At 44.6% G+C, this 25,424-nt stretch overlaps 1 protein-coding gene across 1 annotated transcript; it reads left to right on the plus strand.

The window, feature by feature from the left end:
- The first annotated feature begins 282 nt into the window (after positions 1 to 282).
- On the plus strand, positions 283 to 25,361 carry gpr31 (G protein-coupled receptor 31). Its single transcript, XM_034162301.1, is given in 2 exon segments — positions 283 to 1,644; positions 24,317 to 25,361. Coding segments are annotated over 2 exon segments (1,014 nt in total). The 5' UTR covers positions 283 to 1,095; the 3' UTR covers positions 24,782 to 25,361.
- Positions 25,362 to 25,424: the final 63 nt, after the last annotated feature.

Genomic DNA, 25,424 nt, shown 5'->3' on the forward strand with positions numbered 1-25,424 from the left:
TACCAAAATGCACAAAACACACACGGGTGTCAGGAAAGAGCCGGCGAGTGTTCTCATGACAAACATATTGAAAAGGGGATTTCAGAATCATAAAACAGATCTGTGGAAGAGGTCGTGTCCTCTTCTTGTTTCTCAATCAAGCCTGTGTGGAATTTGGCCTGAAAAGACGTCTCGACATGTTGCAGCAGTGAAAGCTCGCAGATCCGAGGGCCAGGCCCTGGGCTAACCGCTTTCCACCTCCCTTAGGACACCACATTCCATGCAACCTCCTCAAACTTTCCTTACATAGTAGAAAACAGTGGATCTGTCTCTTTATGTGTCCACCTAAATCTGTTATCAATTACAATAAGTCCACATCTGTGTTTTCTATAGTGAATTCCTCTCCAGCTCCCTCTGCAACATTTTGAGCCTCGCAAAGGAGCTGCACAGGGATTTACTGAACCCTCACAAGACCTACGAGGGTAATTCTCACAGTCTGGGCCACAAAAAGCTGCAGCATGCATTGCAGGGAAAAAAAAACTGTGGAAATTTTTTTTCCCTGTTGGCTGGATGTCAAATCTGTGCCAATGTGATCAGATTTGCATTTGTTTTCACACAGTTGCGTTTGTCCCCACGATGTCTCACAGAGTGATTTACCAATCACTTTCCTGACGACTCTGAGACCAGTTGCACCGGCCCCAGAGCCGTGCGGGTCCCACAGTGGGAAAACAGCTGGTGACTCACCTCCTCAGGCTACAAGGAGGAGCTAAATCAGACAGCAGCAGCATGGCCAACCCCAAGGAGCCGCTCAGCAAACGCTCCGTCAGTCAGCTCCAGATCTGCTTCAGACACAGCACTTCTCAAAGACACGCCTGACTGAAGAGTTTGGGGAAAATACACAAGGAGCGAAAGCAGAATTCCAGAAGTAAAAGGATTCAAGCTGAAGATGCGGGAGAAACTTGTCTGACAGCATTTTTATTTTCTTTGTTCTTCCACGAGCTCCTGTTGTAACATGCGAGGGTGAGAGTTTATTTCCTCGTCACAGGACACTAAAACTTCTCTCTGTGCTAATTTGTCTGTTCACCCTGTTTGGGGTGTTTTTGCACAACCGTTAAAATGGAGAACATGTCCCTCAACCAACAAATCGAAGACTGTGAAGCCATGAACAAGGCGTTGTATAAATTCTATGCGGCTGTCATGATCATCATCTTCATCCTGGCTCTGCCCCTCGATGCGTCTGTCCTCCATCTCTTTATCACCAAGCTGAAGTTCTGGAAATCCAACACCAACAACATCTTCCTGTTCAACCTGGTGCTAGCTCACATTCTCCTGCTCTTCTGTTTGCCCATAAAGGCGTACAACTTCATCGAAGGGCAGCGGCGGAGCGACAACGATGCAGTATGCAAAGCCATGCTCTTCATGCTGTTCCTAAACCGAGGCGCGAGCATCGCCTTCCTGACTGTGACCTCCATCGATCAATATTTTAATGTTGTCCATCCTGGAAGAAAGAACTTTCTGAAAGCTCTCAAGAAATCTCTGCAGATCTCCATCGTCATCTGGATCTTGCTGCTGCCTCTCACCATGCCCACCATGCTCAAGACCTTCGAGTGCTGCAACAGCCAAAAGAACTCCGACTCCGACCGCAAAGAAGATGCCATCATCAAGGTATCACGTCCCAAACTAGTGGAATTCCTGTGGTTAAATTCAGTCTAATCGAGTGGAAATTCCCCCAAATGAAAATGCTTGTACATTTTTTAAATTAAATTAACAAAGTATCTAAAATCTTCCAAATAATATTAGCTAAGTAATTTCATAGGTTGTGAAATATAAGTTGATTAATAAATATATGCACCACCTTGTGCAATCCTGTGGATAAATCCACTCTATCTGAAATTCCCAAAATAAAATCACTTAAAAGACATATTTTAATAAAATATATTAAAGTAATGAAGTGTATAAAATCTCCCAAATAACAATAGCTAATGATTTTAGTAGGTTTCTTTAGAATTAGTATTTAGAAAAAATTAACTGATGGATAAAATATACTTTATTATGATCACAGCTAATATGTCTGTTTACAGTCTGTTGAACCGTTAGTATAACGTTAGCATGAAAACTCACGAGCATCACACAGTCCAATACTACCAGGATAACGTTAGCATAAAAACTCACTGGCATCACAATGAAATGCTCAGAGGCTAATGTTAGCATGAGCTTAGTGTCTCCATTGGGAGCAACAGGATTTATAATGTGCTTAAAAAACATTCTTGTGGTGGACAAGCACCTGAGCAAGGGGAGCGCCTTAAAGTAGTGATTCACAACGGATTTAATCCTTCATGTGTCTTGAAAAGTAGCTAGCATGACATAACATGATGTTAGCATGCTAACATTAGCAAGAAAAGTCACTAGCATCACATAATATGCTGCATTAAAACTCACTAGCGCCACAAAGTGCAATGCTAATGGGATAACGTTAGCATAAAAACATTCTAAGATCGTTAGCATGAGCTCAAGTGCATCCGTTGTGAGTAACGCTATTTAAAATCATATAATTTTTCTTAGAAAAGTCTTAGTGAACATCTTCATGTAATTTGACATGCTGACTGAAAAAAATGACAGCTGAACTACGTTTGAGTTCTGAGTTTTTCGTAGGACAAACAGACTAATTAACACATAATATACACACAGATTTGCGCCATAGAGAATTCTGGTATAGATGTGCATCTGTTGGTTATCTCTTTTGTTGCTGTGTGTGTTACTTAAAGGTCTTTCACATGTGAACTGTGTCTTCAGCATGTCAAGATATTATCCAGAAGAATCGTAGGTACTTTATATGGCTGAAACTGTCATAAAGGAACAACGGCAGCTCGTTAATTTGGTGACGGGGTACGTAGGCCGAGTGTGAAAGAACAGTTTATTAAATTCTCGTGTGGATCAGGATAAAGGTGTTGTGTGGGCCGCTGAAGAGGAGGTACTGCTGGCCCACCACCACCACCAGAGGGCGTCCTGCTTGGAGTGCGGGCTCCAAGCACGAGAGGGCGCCAGACCTAGAAGATGTGACAGCTGTCATTCATCCCCTGCTCCAGCTGTCACTCGTTCATCATCATCACCACCATAAAAGCCGGACTGCAACTCCACCTCCTCGCCGAGAAATTGACTACCATTCCTGAGGTAATCCGTCTCTGCAGTATTTGGATTAATCCACGTTTTGATCTCTGTTTGCAGCCGTTTATTCCTGTGGGACAGTTTTGTTGGAGTGGCGTGTTGTGGGAACCGCGACGTCTTCGCCTCCCACTTCCTCCAGATAAGTGACTGACAGGAGCTGCTTGAGTGTATGATTGGAGGTGGAGGTGCTCCCTCCCATCAGTGTTGGACTGTGTATTACTGAGTGTGCGGACTCACACTCACACATCCTGTTTTTGCTTTCTGCCAGCAGTACCAGGGTCGACAGCCGGGAACAGAGGCCACCTGGGGACTCGGGACTTGGCGGCTCCGGTGTTCTTCAGACCGTTGGTGGTGGAAGCCGTGTGAAGTACGGCTTCTCTCTCGTCGGGGGGGTCTCCTATCTTCGAGCCTACCTGGTGCTAATTGACTGTGCATATTTTCTGTGTCTTTTCGTTGTGTAGCGTCACAACATTAAATTGTTACCTTTTGGTTTAGTCATTGTCCGTTCATTTGCGCCCCCTGTTGTGGGTCCGTGCTACGACACCTTCACAACAAAAGGTGTGAATCTTAGATCTTTCACCATTTATCTTCAAGCTTTTATCTCAAATGGTTTCATCCCGATTCCTTTGAACCCATTCCTCACTTTGATATTTGATCATGATCTTGATTATAAGATCAAAGGAATAAGGATCAGAGATATCCTGGTGACAAACAAAAAGCACACACAAAAAAGAAAATAATAGACACAAGCAAATTACTTTTGAGGGGTTCAAGTATTAATGTTCAGGATCAAAGATGAGTGATCAGGATTAAAGATCGGCATCAAATTCAACTGTCAGAATCTGATTGGGATTTAAGATTTTGGATCAAAGGTCAGCAATGATGATCAAAAATCATCCATCAGGATCAAAGATTAACATCAACATTCAGCAATCAGGATCTAACGTTGGATGCCAGATTGGGATCAAAAGTCAGCAATCAGCATCAATAAGGATCAAAGATTAACATGAAAGTTTAACAATCGGGATCTAACATTCAGTTCAGAAGTCAGCAATCAGCATTACAGATTTAAGGGCCTTTCACACTACAAGCTTTAGCGCGACTCTTTAATGCCCCCTAGCGCGCAAGGCCGATGTGTTCCAACGCGTCGTGACGTCAGACGCGTCGCTTCGGAAGCGGCAAGGGGGCGGAGAGTGCAGCTACGTCACACTCTGGCTGTTTCCACAATCTGAAAAAAGTTCAGCAATCGCCATCTTGAATTTGTGTCGCCTGAACCACAAAAAAGCTTTAAAAAACAGCAGTAGAACAATTCTCCCATCACCCTGCTGGGAGAAGCTTTTTTCCAGCTACTTTTTGGAGTGACGCCGACCGAGGGAGGACTGACGACTTGGTGGGATATCGATTGAACCGCGACAGCGGGCCGACCTGCACGGAGAAGTCGGCCTTCAGGCATCATTCCTGGGCAGACCAAGGCAGGCAGCCGGGGGGATGGAGCAAACCCACTCAGTCCGAAATCTCCCACTTTTTGGATATATGCGAAGTCCCAGTTTTCCCAACGGAGGTTAGTTCTGCAGCTTTATCGAGGTGAGGATAAAATAAAAGTAAAACGTGATGATCGGCTAACATTAGCTTAGCTTTTTAGCACAGTTGATCTGAGTGAACGCTTTAATTTGTAGATGTTCAGTCTTTCTTATTTTTTACCAAATAAAGCTACAGCTTTTTTCAGACACCACAAAAGCTCAACTTTAAATAACTTATTTTTTCGGGCGTTTTCTTCCATCTTTTTTTTTTTTTTGCCATTTTTTTCCTTTTTTATATATAAACTGTTTAGTGTTTCTTTATATTTAAAAAAATATTTTTATTTGTCCCAATCAGGAACATTTGCTGTGCAGACAGCCAAACTTCCATTGATGAGCTGAATAGTCCGGCGGCGAAGGGACAAATTTTAGGGGAATCATGTACTTTTATACTTTTAAAGCGCCAAAACTTTATCAGAGGAAGTATATAAGATCCTGAAGTATATAAGATCAGACGTCTACACTCTAAAAACCTGGGTTTAAGAGAATAACCATTTTCAGCCTTCTACAGCATATAATTCATGACAAACTCTTATCCAAATGTCTATTTAAGTTTATAATATAAACTTGAAGTTTATGAAAAATGTATTAAGGCTAAGTAGGGATGCTTCGAATGTACTTCAGTGTGCTTACACTCTTAGAAAAAGCGTTAATCTAGGGAAAGTGACTAAATATTGTCTAACTCATTGTGAATATCAATATACCTATGCATTATAGCTGTTTGCAAGCATAGGGCAAAGGAAAGATGATACTCATGCACTCTAACATATTTACACTCTAAAATAACAACAGTGTTTGAATGGAAATAAATGCTTTTTTATTAATTACAAGAAATCAATTTTGTTTTTATGGCCATAACCATTATTATTATTATTGTTGCTGTTGTTGTTGTTGTTATCATTATTATTTTATTTTATTAGTATTAAGAAGATTATCACCATATTTTCTAACTGAAAACACTGTAAATACCTGGTTGGCAAACTTCCTAGATATGCACAAATGTGTCATGAATATTTTTAATGAACTACTCTCTACAGCTTTCATGCTAGGAAGATCACAGTGACCTAATTTTATGTCTCAGAGGTAGAGGCCTGTTAAAGATTCCTGCAGGCCTGAAATGAGTCCTGTACCTCTTTCCATTTTGAAACATACCACCCTGCTAATGTATAAGGATGTAAGACGACGTATGACGCCACACGACAGACGATACACGATCACATAAGCTCAGTATAGCTTTGCACTAGTTGCAGTAGCCATTCTCTACAGCTTAACAATGTCCAATCTTGATCACTGGCCTCCTACATAATAACCATATGATCGTATTGTCATATGAATAGCAAAATATACACTATATTATAACCATGCAAACACCCTTTTTTTAAAAAAAAGCAGGATACAGGGCTAAAATCAAATGTCTCCCGCTTTGACATGACTTAATATAACCTAAAGAGTCCCTGGACAAAGTTTGGCGCTTTTGTGAAAAAGTGCACGATTCTATCCCTTAACTGCTGGACTAGAACACCACGAAGTCCAGTCGAAAGAAAACATCTCTGCTCTTCAAAATAGGACAAAAGAGTCTTCAACAACACCACCAGAGTTCAAAGCTGCAGAAGAGACCTTCATTTGGTCCCGAGAATCCAGCAGAAAATCACCTGCTTCTAAAGAAAAGGCTCTTTCAACAGCAACTATTTTATTATTTTTTAAAAAGCTGTTCATTTTAATTTTAACAATAAATGAACAGATCTTTAAAAATCCACAAGTCCACAAATCAAAGTCAAAAGACATTTGCACAGGTAGAAGCTCTCCACTTATTGTGCTCAAATTCATATTTTAGAAATGACTGTCCTGATAACATTAAAGGCAATTACATATTTTGACGAAATTACAAGTTTAAATGACTATATAAAAAAAATTCATCATGAGGTTTATGTCACAGAAATCCTACTTTACAATCACACTGCAGTCATTGTTAAATTATTTCCTGTTGCATTTATAATACACATTTGGATTTATTCAGTGTCTTTTTCTGGTTGAAATGAGATAAATAATCTACCAGACTTTAAAAAATGTACAAGTTTCCATGTTATTTTATTTGTCTAAAAATAAATGTCCAAGGTCCCTTATGTTAAACAAGAAATTATCTAATCTGAAATAACATGTTGGGAAGGTGTCGTAACACGGACACCTTCATTTGCGGGGGCGCAAATGAACGGACAATGGATAAGACAAAGAGTAACAATTTAATGTTGTGAAACGCACAACTGGATACAGACAAAGATTTAATGCCAATTAAACACAAGGTGACGTGCGGGCAGGCTCGAAGATAGGAGACCTCTGGCGATCGAAGAGCCGGGACCCACACAGCTTCCACCACCAACGGCCTGAAGAACACCGGAGCCGCCAAGTCCTGAGTCCCCAGGTGGTCACCGTCTTCTGTTGCAGACCCTGGTACTGCTGGCAGAAGATGAAAAACAGTTGATGGTGAGTGTGTATCCACACACCCAGTACTCCTTCACCTACAGATCTTCAAGGAGGGAAAACCTCCACCTCCAGAAACAATTTCACCCGTGCAGCTCCTGTTAGTCTCGTCCCTGGATGGAGTGAGAGGCGAAGAACGTCGCCCTCCCACTATCCACCAATCCAGCTTCAGACAGAGCCCGCAGGAACACAGTTGCACACAGAACAATGTTAGATACAACAATAATCACAGCAGAGAAAGTTACCTTAGACGGTAGCTGATTTCTCGGCGAGGAGGTGGAGTAATAATCTGGCTTTTGTAGGGACGGTGGTGATTGGTGACAGCTGGTGTAAATGAGTGACAGCTGTCACTCTCTGTTGTCTCGGCGCCCTCTCATGCTTGAAGCCCGCACTCCAAGCAGGGCGCCGACTGGTGGTGGTGGGCCAGCAGTACCCCCTCTTCAGCGGCCCACACAACAGGACCCCCCCCCTCAACGGGCGCCTCCTGGCGCCCGACCAGGCTTGTCCGGGTGTCGGCGGTAGAAATCGGCCAGGAGGGCCGGGTCCAGGATGAAGCTCCTCTTCACCCAGGAGCGTTCTTCGGGTCCGTACCCCTCCCAGTCCACCAGATATTGAAAACCCCGGCCCTTCCGACGGACGTCCAGGAGCTGACGAACAGTCCATGCCGGCTCCCCGTCGATGATACGGGCAGGAGGTGGTACGGGTCCAGGGGTGCAGAGTGGTGAGGTGTGGTATGGTTTTAATCTGGAGACATGAAACACTGGGTGAATCCGCAGTGAAGCTGGGAGTTTCAGCTTCACTGCGGCCGGGCTGAGGATCTTGACTATAGAAAAAGGTCCGATAAACCGGTCTTTGAGTTTCTGTGATTCAACCTGCAGTGGGATGTCCTTAGTTGACAACCACACCTCCTGCCCAGGCTGGTATGTAGGGGCCGGGGAACGCCGGCGATCTGCATGGGCCTTAGCCCTCGTCCGGGCCTGCAACAGGGCAGAACGGGCGGTCCGCCACACCCGGCGGCACCTCCGCAGGTGGGCCTGCACCGAGGGGACCCCGACCTCTCCCTCCACAAGTGGGAACAATGGGGGCTGATACCCCAAACACGCCTCAAAAGGGGAGAGGCCGGTAGCAGATGAGACTTGGCTATTGTGGGCGTACTCGATCCAGGCCAGATGGTCACTCCAAGCCGCCGGATGCGCGGAGGTTACGCAGCGGAGGGCCTGTTCCAACTCCTGGTTCGCCCGCTCTGCCTGGCCATTCGTCTGTGGGTGATACCCGGACGAGAGACTCACGGTGGCCCCCAGTTCCTTACAAAAACTCCTCCAGACCTGCAAGGAGAACTGGGGACCATGATCCGAAATGATGTCCGATGGTATCCCATGCAGACGCACGACGTGGTGGACCAGGAGGTCTGCTGTCTCCTGGGCCGTCGGGAGCTTCGGGAGGGCCACGAAGTGGGCCGCCTTGGAGAACCGGTCCACTATCGTGAGGATGACGGTGTTGCCCTGGGACGGCGGGAAGCCCGTGACGAAGTCCAGGCCGATGTGAGACCAGGGGCGATGAGGCACAGGCAGGGGCTGGAGGAGGCCCCTGATCTTATGATGATCAGCCTTGCCCCTAGCACAGGTGGTACAGGCCTGGACATAGTCCCGGACGTCGGCTTCCAGTGACGCCCACCAGAAGCGCTGCTGAACCACTGCCACGGTCCTACGCACTCCGGGATGACAGGAGAGCTTGGATCCGTGGCAGAAGTCCAAGACAGCAGCCCTGGCTTCTGGTGGGTCGTAGAGTCTGTTCTTAGGACCGTTCCCCGGGTCCGGGTTCCTTGCCAGGGCCTCCCGGATGGTCTTCTCCACGTCCCATGTGAGGGTGGCCACGACAGTGGACTCGGGAACGATGGTCTAGATGGGGTCTGACAACTCGGCCTTGGCTTCCTCTTCGTGCACCCGGGACAGTGCGTCGGATCGTTGGTTCCTAGTCCCGGGACGGTAGGTGATCCGGAAGTCAAAGCGTCCGAAGAACAGGGACCAGCGGGCTTGCCTGGGGTTCAGCCGCTTGGCGGTCCGGATGTACTCCAGGTTCCGATGGTCCGTGAAAACCGTGAAAGGCACCGTAGCTCCCTCCAACAGGTGTCTCCACTCTTCAAGAGCCTCCTTCACCGCGAGGAGTTCCCGATTGCCCACGTCATAGTTGCGTTCAGCGGGGGTCAACCTGCGGGAAAAGTAGGCACATGGATGGAGAACCTTGTTGGACTCCCCGCTCTGGGACAGAACGGCTCCTATCCCTGAGTCAGAGGCGTCCACCTCCACTATGAACTGGCGAGTAGGATAAGGCTGCACCAGAACTGGTGCAGACGAAAACCGGCGTTTCAACTCCCTAAACGCGGCTTCGCACCGATCCGACCAGGTGAAAGGGACTTTAGTGGAGGTCAGGGCAGTCAGGGGGCTAACAACCTGACTGTAACCTTTAATGAACCTCCGATAGAAATTTGCAAAGCTGAGGAACTGTTGCAGCTTCCTACGGCTTGTTGGTTGGGGCCAATCTCTCACCGCCGCAACCTTGGCCAGATCCGGGGCGACGGAGTTGGAGGAGATGATGAACCCCAGGAAGGACAAAGAAGTGCGGTGGAACTCACACTTCTCGCCCTTCACAAACAACCAGTTTTCTAGTAACCGCTGCAGGACCTGACGTACATGCTGGACATGAGTCTCAGGGTCCGGAGAAAAGATGAGTATATCATCCAGATATACGAAGACAAACCGGTGCAGGAAGTCCCGCAAGACGTCATTAACCAATGCTTGGAACGTCGCGGGGGCATTAGTGAGGCCGAACGACATGACCAGGTACTCAAAATGACCTAACGGGGTGTTAAATGCCGTCTTCCATTCGTCTCCCTTCCAGATCCGAACCAGGTGGTACGCATTCCTAAGATCTAGTTTGGTGAACATTTTGGCTCCTTGCAGGGGCGTGAACACCGAATCCAACAGGGGCAACGGGTATCGATTGCGAACCGTGATCTCGTTCAGCCCTCTGTAGTCAATGCATGGACAGAGTCCGCCGTCTTTTTTACCCACAAAAAAGAAACCCGCACCCATCGGGGAGGTGGAGTTCCGAATCAACCCGGCGGCTAAGGAGTCCCGGATGTAGGTCTCCATCGATGCGCGTTCCGGACGTGAGAGGTTGTACAATCTACTGGACGGGTACTCAGCGCCCGGGATCAAATTGATGGCACAATCGTACGGTCGGTGCGGGGGAAGAGTGAGTGCCAGATCTTTGCTGAAGACGTCAGCAAGATCGTGGTACACCTCGGGCACCGCCGTCAGATTGGGGGGGACTTTGACCTCCTCTTTAGCTGTGATTCCGGGTGGGACCGAGGATCCAAGACACTCCCAGTGGCAGGTTTCGCTCCACTGCGTCACCACCACAGACGGCCAATCAATCCGGGGATTGTGCTTCACCATCCATGGAAACCCCAGAATCACTCGGGAGGTAGAAGGTGTCACAAAAAACACGATCTCCTCCCTGTGATTCCCAGACACAACCAAGGTCACGGGCTGTGTCTGATGTGTAATTAACGGGAGTAGAGTGCCATCTAGTGCTCGCACCTTCAATGGTGAAGGCAGAGCCACCAGAGGAAGCCCTACTTCCCTGGCCCATCTGCTATCCAGCAGATTCCCTTCTGACCCCGTGTCTACCAGTGCTGGGGCGTGAAGGGTTAAATCCCCACTCAGGATTGTTACTGGGATTTGTGCTGATTTATGGGTTTTCCCTGTGTACATATTATGGCCCACCCTTAACCCAGTTCCTAAGGATGGGCATTGGAGTTTGATCGTTTGGGGCAGTCTTTTAACCTGTGCTCACAAGAGCCACAGAAAAAACACTCCCCGCGGGCCAGCCTCCTTTGTCTGATATTTGATTTTAATTTGGCCCTGCTCGTGTTGGGAAAGTGTAGGAACACGGACCCACAACAGGGGGCGCAAATGAACGGACAATGGAGAAAGTCAAATCACAAAGTTTTACTGTTGTGAACTCACACAACAAACACAACAGATTTACAAATACAGCAGTAACCGAATTCCAAAGGTGTCGTGTGGGCAGGCTCGACGATAGGAGATGTCTGTCCGAGTCGAACCGGAACCACCCGATTTCCTCTGCCACCGAACCCCGGGGATACTGGAGCCGCCAAGTCCCGAACCCTAGGTGGCCACCGCCTCCGCTCGTCGGATCCGGTACTGCTGGCAAGGAACAGATACAGTCAGGTGTGGGTGCGGTTGCACCCAGCAACACACAGGGTGGAAACACCACCTCCACCTCTTGTCAGGAAAATACAGGTGAGTGCAGGAATGTGAGTACTTATCCAAAATATAGTCTCCTGCTGTCTTTTCTCTTTCTGTGTAAAGGCAAAAAGTATTTAATGGTCAAAAGATGATCCGTTTGGCTGGATACGTTATCTCCTTGGTAGAGCGATATCTCGGCCATGAGGTGGAGATGCCGTCCTGCTGATATACCTCCCTGTTGATTGATATCAGCTGTCTCGTCTCAGGTGATGGGTGACAGCTGTCACCCTGGCTGCTCCTGTGAGGCGGCAGCGCCCTCTGGTGCCTGGAGCCTGCACTCCAGACAGGGCGCCCTCTGGTGGTGGTGGGCCAGCAGTACCTCCTCTTCAGCGGCCCACACAACAGCTCGTGTCCATAGCTTCGTCAGCAGGGGGAGCTGTTGCCACACGGAGCCCTCTGGCAGTGGAATGTGGGGACGACGACACCCTTTCGGACCCAGAGGAAAGAGGGACGGCTTGAGCCCGACCACGCCCCCCGGCCTGCTCCCGACGGTGTTCATTCAACCGGTTGTCTAAGCGTATAACCAAATTGATAAGCCAGTCGAAATCTTGCGGTTCCTCCTTAGCCAGCAGATGCTCCTTCAGGACCGGAGACAGTCCGTTTACGAAGGCGGCGCGGAGCGCAACATTATTCCGGCCGGACCTCGCAGCCGCGATGCGGAAGTCGACTGCATAATCAGCTGCGCTCCGGTGCCCCTGTCTCATTGACAGCAGCACGCTCGAGGCGGTCTCGCCTCTGTTGGGATGATCAAACACCTGTTTGAATTCCCTTACAAACTCAGCGTATGACGTCAGGAGCCACGAATTCTGTTCCCAAAGCGCCGTAGCCCAGGCGCGTGCCTTACCTCGAAGCAAATTAATCACATAAGCCACCCGGCTGGCATCTGATGCGTACATAACTGGACGCTGTGCAAAAACGAGCAAACACTGCATTAAGAAGTCTGCGCACGTTTCGACACAGCCTCCGTACGGTTCTGGAGGGCTTATGTAAGCTTCAGGGGACGGTGGGGGGGTTTGTTGAATGGCTAGTGGAACGTCTGTCTGTGGCCCAGAGCCAGCAGGAGGAGTCACTGCAGCAGCGCTCGAGTCGCGCGCTTCCACTCTGGCGGTGAGAGCCTCCACCCTCCAATTGAGGACTGCATTCTGCTCGGCTACCAGATTTAACTGAGCGGTGAAAGCGGTAAGGATTTGCTGCAGATCACTTACCACGCCTCCTGCTGACGCCTGCGCTCCTTGTTCTCCCATTGGCTGTTCAAGCTGTGGTTGACGCCCCTCGGGATCCATGACGAATGGCCGAGAAATCCTGTTGGGAAGGTGTCGTAACACGGACCCGCAACAGGGGGCGCAAATGAACGGACAATGGATAAGACAAAGAGTAACAATTTAATGTTGTGAAACGCACAACTGGATACAGACAAAGATATAATGCCAATTAAACACAAGGTGACGTGCGGGCAGGCTCGAAGATAGGAGACCTCTGGCGATCGAAGAGCCGGGACCCACACAGCTTCCACCACCAACGGCCTGAAGAACACCGGAGCCGCCAAGTCCTGAGTCCCCAGGTGGTCACCGTCTTCTGTTGCAGACCCTGGTACTGCTGGCAGAAGATGAAAAACAGTTGATGGTGAGTGTGTATCCACACACCCAGTACTCCTTCACCTACAGATCTTCAAGGAGGGAAAACCTCCACCTCCAGAAACAATTTCACCCGTGCAGCTCCTGTTAGTCTCGTCCCTGGATGGAGTGAGAGGCGAAGAACGTCGCCCTCCCACTATCCGCCAATCCAGCTTCAGACAGAGCCCGCAGGAACACGGGTGCACACAGAACAATGTTAGATACAACAATAATCACAGCAGAGAAGGTTACCTTAGACGGTAGCTGATTTCTCGGCGAGGAGGTGGAGTAATAATCCGGCTTTTGTAGGGACGGTGGTGATTGGTGACAGCTGGTGTAAATGAGTGACAGCTGTCACTCTCTGTTGTCTCGGCGCCCTCTCATGCTTGAAGCCCGCACTCCAAGCAGGGCGCCGACTGGTGGTGGTGGGCCAGCAGTACCTCCTCTTCAGCGGCCCACACAACATAACAGGTGGTTTTAATTTATAGATGAAAGGTTTCTAAAGAACCATTTATTGATTGATTTACCTATTTTAATTACAAGTGTTCTAAACTTTTTTTAACAGTAATCAGAAATTTTGAGGTAACAAACAACAACAAAAAAACATTTCCAATGATTTTTCTTCAGAAAACTGCTCTATAAATGAGCAGTCCTGTCACACGTTAATGTTTTGTACAGATCAGTGGTTTCTGCACCAATCGAATTGGTCCAATCCATTTTGTAGAAATCAGTGGTTTCTGCCACTTGTCTTCCATGTTTTGGCCTGACGCGTCATTCCTATTGGACAACGCGAAGGTACGTCACAGCTCACAGTGTTGAAAGTTGGATTGGATTAAACTTTGACTCCGTCAGCCTGCCGACAAGCGGCAATGCGCGCTCCCGTCAGAAGCATCATTTTAGCTCGGCTTTTGACGTGACGCTTCTGACGCGTCTAAAAAGCAACGCGTCTCACTGAAAATAATGCTTTTTAGACCGATTTTTGACGCTTCTGATGCGTTCAGTGTGAAAGGCCCTTAAGAATCAGGATCAAAGATTAACATCAAAGTTCAGCAATCAGTATCTAATATTAGGATCACAGTCAGCCATCAGGATGAAAAATCAGCAATTAGCATCAAAGATTAATTTCAGCATCTGGAATCTGAGATTGGGATCTAAGATAATCAAAAGTCAGCAATCAGCATCAAAGGACAACAATCAATGTCAAAGATTAACATCAAAGTTCAGTAATTGGGATCTGAGATTGAGGTTTAAGACTGGGACCAAAAGTCAGCAATCATGATCAAAAATCAGCAATCAGAATCAAAGATTAACATCAAAGTTCAGCTATCAGGATCTAAGTCAGAAATCAGTTTCAAAGGACAACAATTGGAGTCAAAGACTAACATCAAATTTCAGCAATAAGGATCTGAGATTGTGGTCTAAGATTTGGATCAAAAGTCAGCAATCAGCGCAAAAGACAGTTGAGTTCAGACCATCCTGACATATTCACATCCCAACAACATGAGAGTTCAGTGACCGGGATCTAAAATTAGGATTTAACATTATGACCAAAGGCAATCAGGAGGAAAGATTAACATCAAAGCCCAACCATAAAGGATCTAACATTAAGATCAAGAGCCAGCAATGAGGATCAAAGAAAGGAACAAATCAACAGAGCCCAAATAATCAGAGGAGTGATGCAGGTTCTGCTCTCTGAGTGCCCCTTTAGTTACACTCGGAGTGTTGCCACATGTTCAGACATTTTCAGGACACTCAGTTACTCAACCAGCAAAGAGGATCTTGGGAGGAGAAGCCCATTCAGACAAGAAGAAAAAGAGACAGAGAGAGAGAGAGAGTCTGCCAGTTGAGTCATGTCTCACTGTCAGCGTGTCAAACTGTTCCACATCACAGCACACAAAATATTCACACTGTCAGGAAAAAAATAAGACAAAACTAACACCGCCTACTGTCATCACTTCAATAATAACTTCAGTACTACAGTCAGACTTCAAAATCCAGTTATTAAAAGCAAATCAAATCAATTCAAATGGATTTTAAACTGGACCATTAAAAATGGAAAAATGCATATTTTTAGTCCAAATTCCAAACACTATTTCAGCCTCCAAAACAGGTCACAGGTCACAAACTGAAGCTGCAGAATTCGTATCAGTTTTCATACCACTTCCTGTCCGAGGATCAGAATCCTCCAGAGAAACTGTCCAACCCCACACGGAGACGGAATCTTCATGGATATACTGAAATACAGTGAGGCAAGTGAGCATTTGATCCACTGTGGAATTTGCACGTTTTCCCGCCTACAAAGAATGTAGAGGTCTGGAATTTTTATCGTAGGTTCACTTCAACGGTGAGAGACAGAAGCTAAAAAAAAAAATTAAGAAAATCACATTGTATGATTAATTTTAATTAATTAACTTTAATTAATTGATTGATTATGATTAATGAGTAATTATGATTAATGAGTATGATTAACTTTAATTAATTTGCATTTTACTGCATGAAATAATGACCCCCTACCAACCAGCAAGAATTCTGTCTCTCACAGACTGTTAATTTTTCTTTAAGAAGCCCTCTTATTCTGCACTCTTTACCTGTATTAACTGCACCTGTTTGAACTTGTTACCTGTATAAAAAGACACCTGTTCACACACTCAATCAATCACACTCCAACCTGTGCACCATAGCCAAGACCAAGATCTGTCTAAGGACACCAGGACAAACTGTAGACCTGCACAAGGCTGGGATGGACTACAGGACAACAGGCAAGCAGCTTGGTAGAAGACAACTGTTATGATTATTTATTAGAAAGTGGAAGAAACACAAGATGACTGTCAATCTCCCTCGGTCTGGGATTCCATGCAAGATCTCACTTTGTGGGGTAAGGATGATGCTGAGAAAGCTCAGAACTACACAGGAGGACCTGGTCAATGACCTGAAGAGAGCTGGGACCACAGTCACAAAGATTACATTAGTAACACATGATGCTGTCATGGTTTAAAATCCTGCAGGGCAGCAAGGTCCCCCTGCTCAAGCCAGCACATGTCCAGGACCATTTGCAGTTCACCAGTGACCAACTGGATGATCCAGAGGAGGCATGGGAGAAGGTCATGTGGTCAGATGAGACCAGAATAGAGCTTTTTGGAATCAGCTCCACTTACCATGTTTAGAGGATGAGAACAACTCCAAGAAAACCATCCCAACCGTGAAGTGTGAGGGTGGAAACATCATACTCTGGGGGTGCTCTTCTGCAAAGGGGACAAGAAGACTGCACCGTATTGAAGGGAGGATGGATGGGGTCATGTACTGATGGGTCATGGCTGGGTCTTCCAGTATGACAATGACCCCAAACACACAGCCAGGGCAACTAAGGAGGAGCTCCGTAAGAAGCATTTCAAGGTCCTGGAGTGGCCTGGCCAGTCTCCAGACCTGAACTCAATAGAAAATCTTTGGAGGGAGCTGAAACTCCAAACCTGAAAGATCTAGAGATCTGTATGGAGGAGTGGACCAAAATCCCTGCTGCAGTGTGTGCAAACCTGGTGAAAAACTACATGAAACATCTGGACAAAGGTTTCTGTACCAAATATTAAGGTCTGTTTTTCTATTGTATTAAATGCTTATTTCATGCACAATGCAAATTATTTAAAAATGATACAACGCGATTTTCTAATTTCTTTTTCTTTTTTTTTAGATTCCGTCTCTCACAGTTGAAGTGAACCTACGATATAAATTACAGACCTCTCCATTCTTTGTAGGTGGGAAAACTTACAAAATCCACAGTGGACCTAATATTTATTTGTCTCACTGTATTTACAACAACTTGGCACAGTTTGTCAGAAAGCCACATCTTATTTTTCATGTTCTGGACCTGCTGGTGTGTTGATGTTTGTTTTTTAGGAGGAAGGCAGCTGATGAAGTGTCACAACTTCCTAAAGAATTTTACAAACGACTTGGAACAGTGTGTTGAAACTGTTTAGCAATATAACACAACACAGGTGTCACCAACGTGGATAAATCATCTACTCACATCTGCAGTTCCCTAAATAATAATAATAATTTTATATATATATATATATATATATATATATACACACACACACACATATATACGTATGTGTGTGTGTGTGTGTTTTAGTAAATTTTATAAATTAAATGAACAAAGTATATACAATCTTCCAAATAACAACAGGTTACTATTTTAGTAGGTTTCTTTCATCACAGTGTTTTTGAAATATTAGTTGATAAATACATAAATAAATAAATACATAATAATCTACTGACTGAGTCATTAGTCCTTCCCAAACACTGTGTATATACAGTCTTTCCTTCGAGCATTTATTGTGAAAATTCAAAGAACCATATTCCGAGGTCTTTCTAAATTACATATAATTAATCCAGTTGCAGAACATAATTGGTAAATAAATGTTGTCATTGTATTGCAGGACTGTTTCCTTATTTTAGCTGAGAGTTATTGTCTTTACCTACAATTTTAAGCAACAGGTTGTTGTTGGCGGTGTCCTACAGCAGCCTATACTTAAAATGGAGTAATATCTCCACCTGGTGGACAGTTAGTATTTATCTTGTCCAACCCTGTGGTCAAAGGATGATGATAATTAGAGTATCAAAGCAGGTACAATAGAGTTTCACCAAGAGTTCTAGTATATGTTTTATAATTAGCTTAGAAATTCACTAATGGGCAAACAGTGTGCAAACATGCGAAACTCACGTAATTTCATGCTAATGTATCACTAGCTAATGGGCTATTGATGCTAATTGGCTATTGATGCTAATATTAGCCCATTAGCTAATAACTGAATACTAATAATAGTCTAACTGTAATTAGGATGGGTTAAATGTTGAGGACAAATTTTAATTGTATGTATGTACAATGACAATAAATGCCCTTCTTCTTTTTCTAGCTAATGATGCTAACATTAGCAGCATTAGCCAACAGGCAAACACTAGCTAACAGGCGAATGCTAGCATGAGCTGATTGAGCGCCTCCATTGTGAGCAAGAGAACTAATAAATGTACTTTAAAAGCATACTTTGAGTTTTATGTTTTCTTTGAAATATCTTACATCATATCTTCAGGCAATTTTACATTTCCTGAAGAAATAATGTTACATTCCATAATGGAGGGAATTCATTTTTTCCCCCTCAAAATTCTACTCACACCCCATAATGACAACATGAATTGTTTTTTTTTTTTCACTGTGGGCAGGGCTCAGGGTGCTCCCCCCCCCCACACACACACACACACACAGAGCAACAGTGAAACAGGTGCAGTGAAGATAATAGGCATAGCTAATAGGTGTTGCTCTGTAATAACCAGAAATATATGAAGCATAATTCCAAGTTTATTCCAAAGTTGCACTCCACTGCTATGCCACTACTGAACTGTTTTGGGTTTAAGTGGATTAAGAACAGCACATTAATGAGAACAGACCAGAACTGTATGTCAACTTTTCAAAGGCTCACAGAAGCTGAGAGTCGGCTTCATGTACTGTTTATTCATATTTTATTTATCTGGGATCTGCCTGGGACGGACTGACTCAGCCACTTATCTACATGCCCGCTGTAAAGGCATCGGCCAGAAGCAACACAGAAACATCAGTGAGTCAGTTATTTGGACATGTTATGCAACATCTACCAGAAAAATACTTAGTGGTGGAATTTACAAGGGTTAGGGTTAGGGAATTTACGAGGGTTTTTGCATGCTTCCTCAGCATGCACGCAAATTTTCTCCAAACACAATGTTTGCAAAAGAGGAACACGTGGAAAGAATGTGCCGCTGGTGCATACGTGAGGCCGACCGCGCGCGCACCTGGTTTCCAAACAGAGTATAGGATATCTTACATGCAAACCGGTTATAGCCTGTCTGACAGTTTAACTGTGCACGATTTGTTACAGCCTGCACATGTAATGAGTCCTGTCAAGGATGTTTAAACACTGCTAAGAGCTTCCTGCTGATTGGTGTGATGATTGAGGCGACATATATCATCGCCTGTCAGATACGATATTACAGATCAGCGCTCTGATGCAGGGTTTTTAGTTTGCAGGTACTTTTGTGATCATGATCTCAGCAGATGGGCAGAGGAGGCTGTACGATTGTCTCCGTCTGTCTGTCTGTCAGACAGAACATGTCAAAAATCAGTGCAGGAATGATTTTGCTGAGTTTGTATTAATGTGCGGCGTGATTCAGTTAAATTCCACCTCTCCGCCTTTCTTTTCACTGACACAGTCTGAACAAACAGCTTGTTGACGCCACTGTTGGAGCTGCAGGGATCAGATCTGTGTGTTTGCACAGTTCCACGCTGATTTTAATATGTGCACAAGCTGATTTATGAATCAACAAAAGAGTCAACTTTATGCACAGTTTAACTTCTCTGCATTCACAGGTTTTATGCATCACTTACCTTTAGTGTGACACTTCCACAAACCACAACATCTACTGATTTTAATGAGCAATAAGTCCAGTTTCAGTCATTGTGAGTCCTTGTTTGGGAGGAACAGACGCTGAACTGCACAAATTAAATCAATGTTTCATGGATTCAATGGATTTTTGGATGGATTTTTACCAAACATGGTGTGAATATTACTCAGGCAGATATGTCAAGGTGAGAGGACTCGGCCAAAGGTCAAGGTCAACAAAACATGGTGCAAAAAACATATTTTCTAATACATATCTTCATAACCAACGGGGCTCAAGAGATGATTGAAAGTTTACATTAAAAAGCAAAATATTTGTGATCGATTGGTATAAGTGATTGATATAGTATATGGGACCGTGAGATCAATAGACAGATTGGGGCTGTAACTGATGTTTTATGGACACTGTACCAAACAGTTGTGTTGAAGAAGGAGCTGAGCCAGAAGGTGAGACTCTCAATTTAACAGCCGATTTACGCTCCGATCTTCACCTATGGTCATGAACTTCGGGTGGTGGATATGAGCGGAGGACATTAAACTCCTCCAGCCAGTATCTGGACTTACACTCCTGGACAGACTGAGAAGCTCGACTATCCAGGAGGAACTCAGAGTAGAGCTGCTGCTGCTTCTTCACATTGAAAGGAGCCAGCTGAGGTGCTTGGGGCTTCTGATGAGGATGCCCCCTGGTGGTCTCTCTAGAGATGTCCAACTGTGAGGAGGCCCTGGGGCAGACCCGGGTCATGCTGGACGAGGATTATATCTCCCAGCTGGCTTTGGAACACCTCAGGGCGCCCCGGGAAGTGTTAGAGGACTTGGCCGACGATAATGAAGTGTGGGAGGAGCTACTTGACCGTCACCGTGACACGGACCCAGATATGTGCCAGAGAATGAATGAGTGAATGAATGGTTTTACTGGTGTCATGTTTGTTCAGAGGGCGGCAGGTTTTTGTGTCAGCCCTCTGAGCCTTTCATTATGACTTTATCTCCTGCAGCTACAGCTGTTATTGATCTCTGTCAAATTCTTACATTTAAATAATTGATTTAATTCAAAAACAGCTCAGTGACAATTCCAGATGTGAAACGCGCCCACATGGCCAAAACGTCCCAGCTGACACTCACAGCGCAGCTTGTAGTTCCTCATCTTAGTCTCCTTAAGTAACAGCTCCTTTGACATAAAGTCACTGCAGCCGTACCCAAGGATCCTACAAGGCAAAGGACACGCCCACAGTTCACCTGGCTGTGGCAGACAGAGGTAAGGATGGACTAGCTGTCCCCCTGGGTGGTTGCCATCCAGGATCCAAGCCAGTTCTGCAGTTTTGTGGATGCAGCAAAGTCCAACAACAGCACGTGCTCCCAGAAAATATGCATTATGAAGTAAATTTCAGGTGATTACTACATTATTCACACACACACACACACACACACAGTCAAAAAAACTGACAAATGAGCTCATTACAAGGATACATGTTAATTCAACCACACCTGCTCCTACTTTCCATCCAGCACACAATAACATTATTCCCAAGAACAAAACCAGGACGTGCAGCAGGAAGCACATGTGTTATTTTACATATATGTAAAATACACAAACCTCCTTTTTCTATTGATGTGGGTGCATCAAAGGTCACCAACATTTACAACCCCAATTCCAATGAAGTTGGGATGTTGTGTAAAATGTAAATAAAAACAGAATACAATGATTTGCAACCCTTTTCAACTATATTCAATTGAATACACCAAAAAGACAAGATATTTAATGTTCAAACTGATAAACTTTATTGTTTTTGTGCAAATATTTGCTCATTTTGAAATGGATGCCTGCAACACGTTTCAAAAAAGTTGGGACAGTGGCAACAAAAGACTGGGAAAGTTGATGAATGCTCAAAGAACACCTAATGGAAACAGGTGTCATGATTGGGTATAAAAGGAGCATCCCCAAAGGCTCAGGCGTTCACAAGCAAAGATGGATCACCACTTTGTGAACAACTGCATGAAAAATAGTCCAACATTTTAAGAACAATGTTTTTTAACATTCAATTGCAAGGATTTAGGGATTCCATCATCTACAGTCCATAATATAATCAGAAGATTCAGAGAATCTGGAGAACTTTCTACACGTAAGCGGCAAGGCCGAAAACCAACATTGAATGCCCGTGACCTTTGATCCCTCAGGCGGCACTGCATTAAAAACCGACATCATTGTGTAAAGGATCTTACCGCGTGGGCTCAGGAACACTTCAGAAAACCATTGTCAGTTAACATAGTTCATCGCTACATCTACAAGTGCAAGTTAAAACTCTACCATGCAAAGTGAAAGCTATACATCAACAACATCCAGAAACGCCACCACCTTCTCTGGACCGGAGCTCACTTGAAATGGACAGACACAAAGTGGAAAAGTGTGCTGTGGTCTGATGAGTCCATGTTTCAAATTGTTTTTGGAAATCATGGACGTCATGTCCTCAGGACAAAAAAGGAAAAAGACCAGATTGTTACCAGAACAAAGTTAAAAAGCCAGCATCTGTGATGGTATGGGGGTGTGTTAGTGCCCATGGCATGGACAACTTACACATCTGTGATGGCACCATGCTGCCATCCAAGCAACGTCTTTTTCAGGGACGTCCCTGCTTATTTCAGCAAGACAATGCCAAGCCACATTCTGCATGTGTTACAACAGTGTGGCTTCATAGTAAAAGAGTGCGGGTACTAGACTGGCCTGCCTGCAGTCCAGACCTGTCGCCCATTGACAATGTGTGGCGCATTATGAAGCACAAAATACGACAACGGAGACCCCGGACTATGGACAACCGAAGTTGTACATCAAGCAAGAATGGGAAAGAATTCCACCTACAAAGCTTCAACAATTAGTGTCCTCAGTTCCCAAACGCTTATTGAGTGTTGTTAGAAGGAAAGGTGATGTAACACAGTGGTAAACATACTACTGTCCCAGCTTTTTAGAAACCTGTTGCAGGCATCCATTTCAAAATGAGCAAATATATGCACAAAAACAATAAAGTTTATCAGTTTGAACATTAAATATCTTGTCTTTGTGGTGTATTCAAACGAATATAGGTTGAAGAGGATTTGCAATCATTGTATTCTGTTTTTATTTACATTTTACACAACGTCCCAACTTCATTGGAATTGGGGTTGTAATCAGTTTGCCCTCCTTATGTTATTTTAATCACGTTAAGAGCTTTTTCTTCACATTGTTACCAATAAGTAAGGTGTGTAGAATCTGGGGGCAATTTATGTTGTGATTGGTACTGTACAAATAAATGAACTGAAGTGAGGGAGTGGACTCATTTCGCTGTATTTTATAGGATACATTCTGAGACGTTTATCTCCTACCTACAGACCTGACTGTAACTGTGTGGTGTGAACGGATACAGGTGCTATAGAAAGTGGGAGGTGCTACATCAGCAGTCAATCGATATGGTGTATTTGGGGGAGAGATACTGCCACCCTCATGAGAAAGAAATGTAATTTAGGTTCCCTACATGCTCCTCTACTTCACATCACCCACTGAGAGATTGAGCCTTCTGCTCATTTGCCCCTCGCCTCTAGAACTTCCACTGAGATCTTTAAAAGTGCCTTAAGACCCTCTTTTACCTGCAGGCCTTTCAATAGGCCTTTATAGTGGTCCATAATATTATAATCCTGTTTTTAATTTATTTTATTTTATTGATTTTATCATTTGTATTATTTTATTTATTTAGCTTTTATCAGTCTTTTACATGTTAAGCGCTTTGAGATTTGTCTCAGCAAATGAGAAGCACTATACAAGCTTAATCTGTTATTATTATTATTATTTATCTTTTTACAGTTTAAACATGAAATTTATTATAATAAACTATACCTAACAACCAACTGATGTATGCCACGCTGCTGTCACAGAGTCACATCACTGACCATTTGCATAAAATAGACATCTTGTTTATTTTGGCCCCGCCTTACTGGAGGCATAACGACTACTTGTTTCCTGTCACTATAAAATGCCCACTCTGATTGAAAATGAATGGCAGCTGGTCTCTTTGCCTCTGTCTCTTATAGCCAATGTGACCAAGGGGTGATGGGGTCCTAGCCATGCTTGGCAGCATTGTATACAATGGCCTCGGCACACCCTCTGCTGGACAAACTGTGTGTTTACACAATTTCTAGCAGCCAAAGTGTTTTTTCTGGACATTTATTTGGTGAAAGAAAAGTTTTGATATCTGTAAAAAATGATGCCGGTACTGATATGTTTGTGAAAGGCTCATATTAGCTGAGATTACTGGCCAACTGACACATCAGTCGGGCTTTATGATATTTAACCACAAATTAAAGTATAACTGTTAATGTATAAAACATTATTATATTGTTGTTTTGAATCTTTACAGTGTTGTAGCTGAGGGTGGGGGTCGGGGTGCAGAAAGAAAAAACACAAAGGAAAATAAAGAAGAAGAGTAAAAGGACAAAGGGAAAGGAAAGGGAAACTCCTCCTTAATTCCGAGGGGAACTGAAGAGCACATGGGTAAATTCACTAAACTTACAGCGTTACAACAGTTGTTTTGCACAATATTGAAAGATCTGGTACGACTGTGGTAGTGCGGCAGGGTGAAGGTGAGGAGTGGCGGGGGGGGGGGGGGGGGCAGGTAAATGATCTGTGTGCGTGGGAGGAGGTCAGGTCTCAAAGCCAAAAATTCAGTTCATTTTTAGTGTCACTGCTGCCTTTATGTTGACATGGTGTCTCACTGTGGTTCCAGGACGTGGTGGACAGTCTTCGAGAAGTGGTCTTTTTTTCCCAGATCGTCATCCCCTTCATCATCCTGCTCTACTGCACGGTGCACATCGTCAACCGGCTCAGGAAGAAAACTGTCGGGGACAAGACGAAGCTGAGGTGAGCTGTGTTGCTGGTCATCTCTGTCATGGTGGTCTTCTCCTTCTGCTTCCTGCCCTGCGCCATAGCCCGGATGGTTCTGCTGATTGCCAGGGCCAATGACTGGAAGGACACCAAAGAGGACAGCGTGGCAGTGGTCTTTGATGGTCTTATGGTCCTCTCCTACATGGACTGTCTGCTGGATCCACTGGTCTACTCCTTCTGTAGCACCAAGTTTAAAGGGCTCTATTGCGCCACCTATCTGCCGTTCTTGGGGAAAGCAGAAGCAATCCCAATGGACAGCTCAACGGCACATTCATCAAATCCCAAACGCAAAAATCAGGTCATCTGAAAATAAGAACATGCGTCTGCAGGTTGTTGGTTCTCTGCCATCTGAGATGATGAATGTTCTAAAAATATGTTGCACATGTTTTTAAAAAGGGGGCTTTAAAAGGTTTTATATGACAAAGGACATCGCTAATTAAATTTTTATTATTGCTAAACATAACTGTTGGACAGCAACAGTGGACATTTCTGTTTTTTATAAGGACTTATTTATAAAGGACGTTCTCATGTAAATAGGACTGATCCTTATGGATCAGAGACAGCAGTAAATTAATTTTCCTTCTATTTGTCTGAAGGTGGCGCCATACTTCATTGGGAAGTATGTTCAAATTGCAGAGGTCTGGTTCCAAAAAGAGAATGCTGATTGGTTCAGCGTGCAGTGACATCAGTACCTTATTGAACTTTATTATTAATATTATGATGTGTTCCATAGATTGATGTGAAACAACAATGAAAAATGGATCACAGTGATGAGGATAACACGCAATGTGATGATTTCTGTCACACGTGCTACAACTATTCGCAAATTTTGTACCTGTTTTTGTTATTGTTCAAATAAATTTACTACCATGAACATTTTGATTTTAAAAAAGGATCATCTGTCATAATTATTGCAACTGTATGTTCAAGTCTTAAACATCTGGAGTGGT

The sequence above is a fragment of the Thalassophryne amazonica genome, chromosome 21 (genome assembly GCF_902500255.1).
Source record: "Thalassophryne amazonica chromosome 21, fThaAma1.1, whole genome shotgun sequence".
NCBI classification, from domain to species: Eukaryota; Metazoa; Chordata; class Actinopteri; order Batrachoidiformes; family Batrachoididae; genus Thalassophryne; species Thalassophryne amazonica.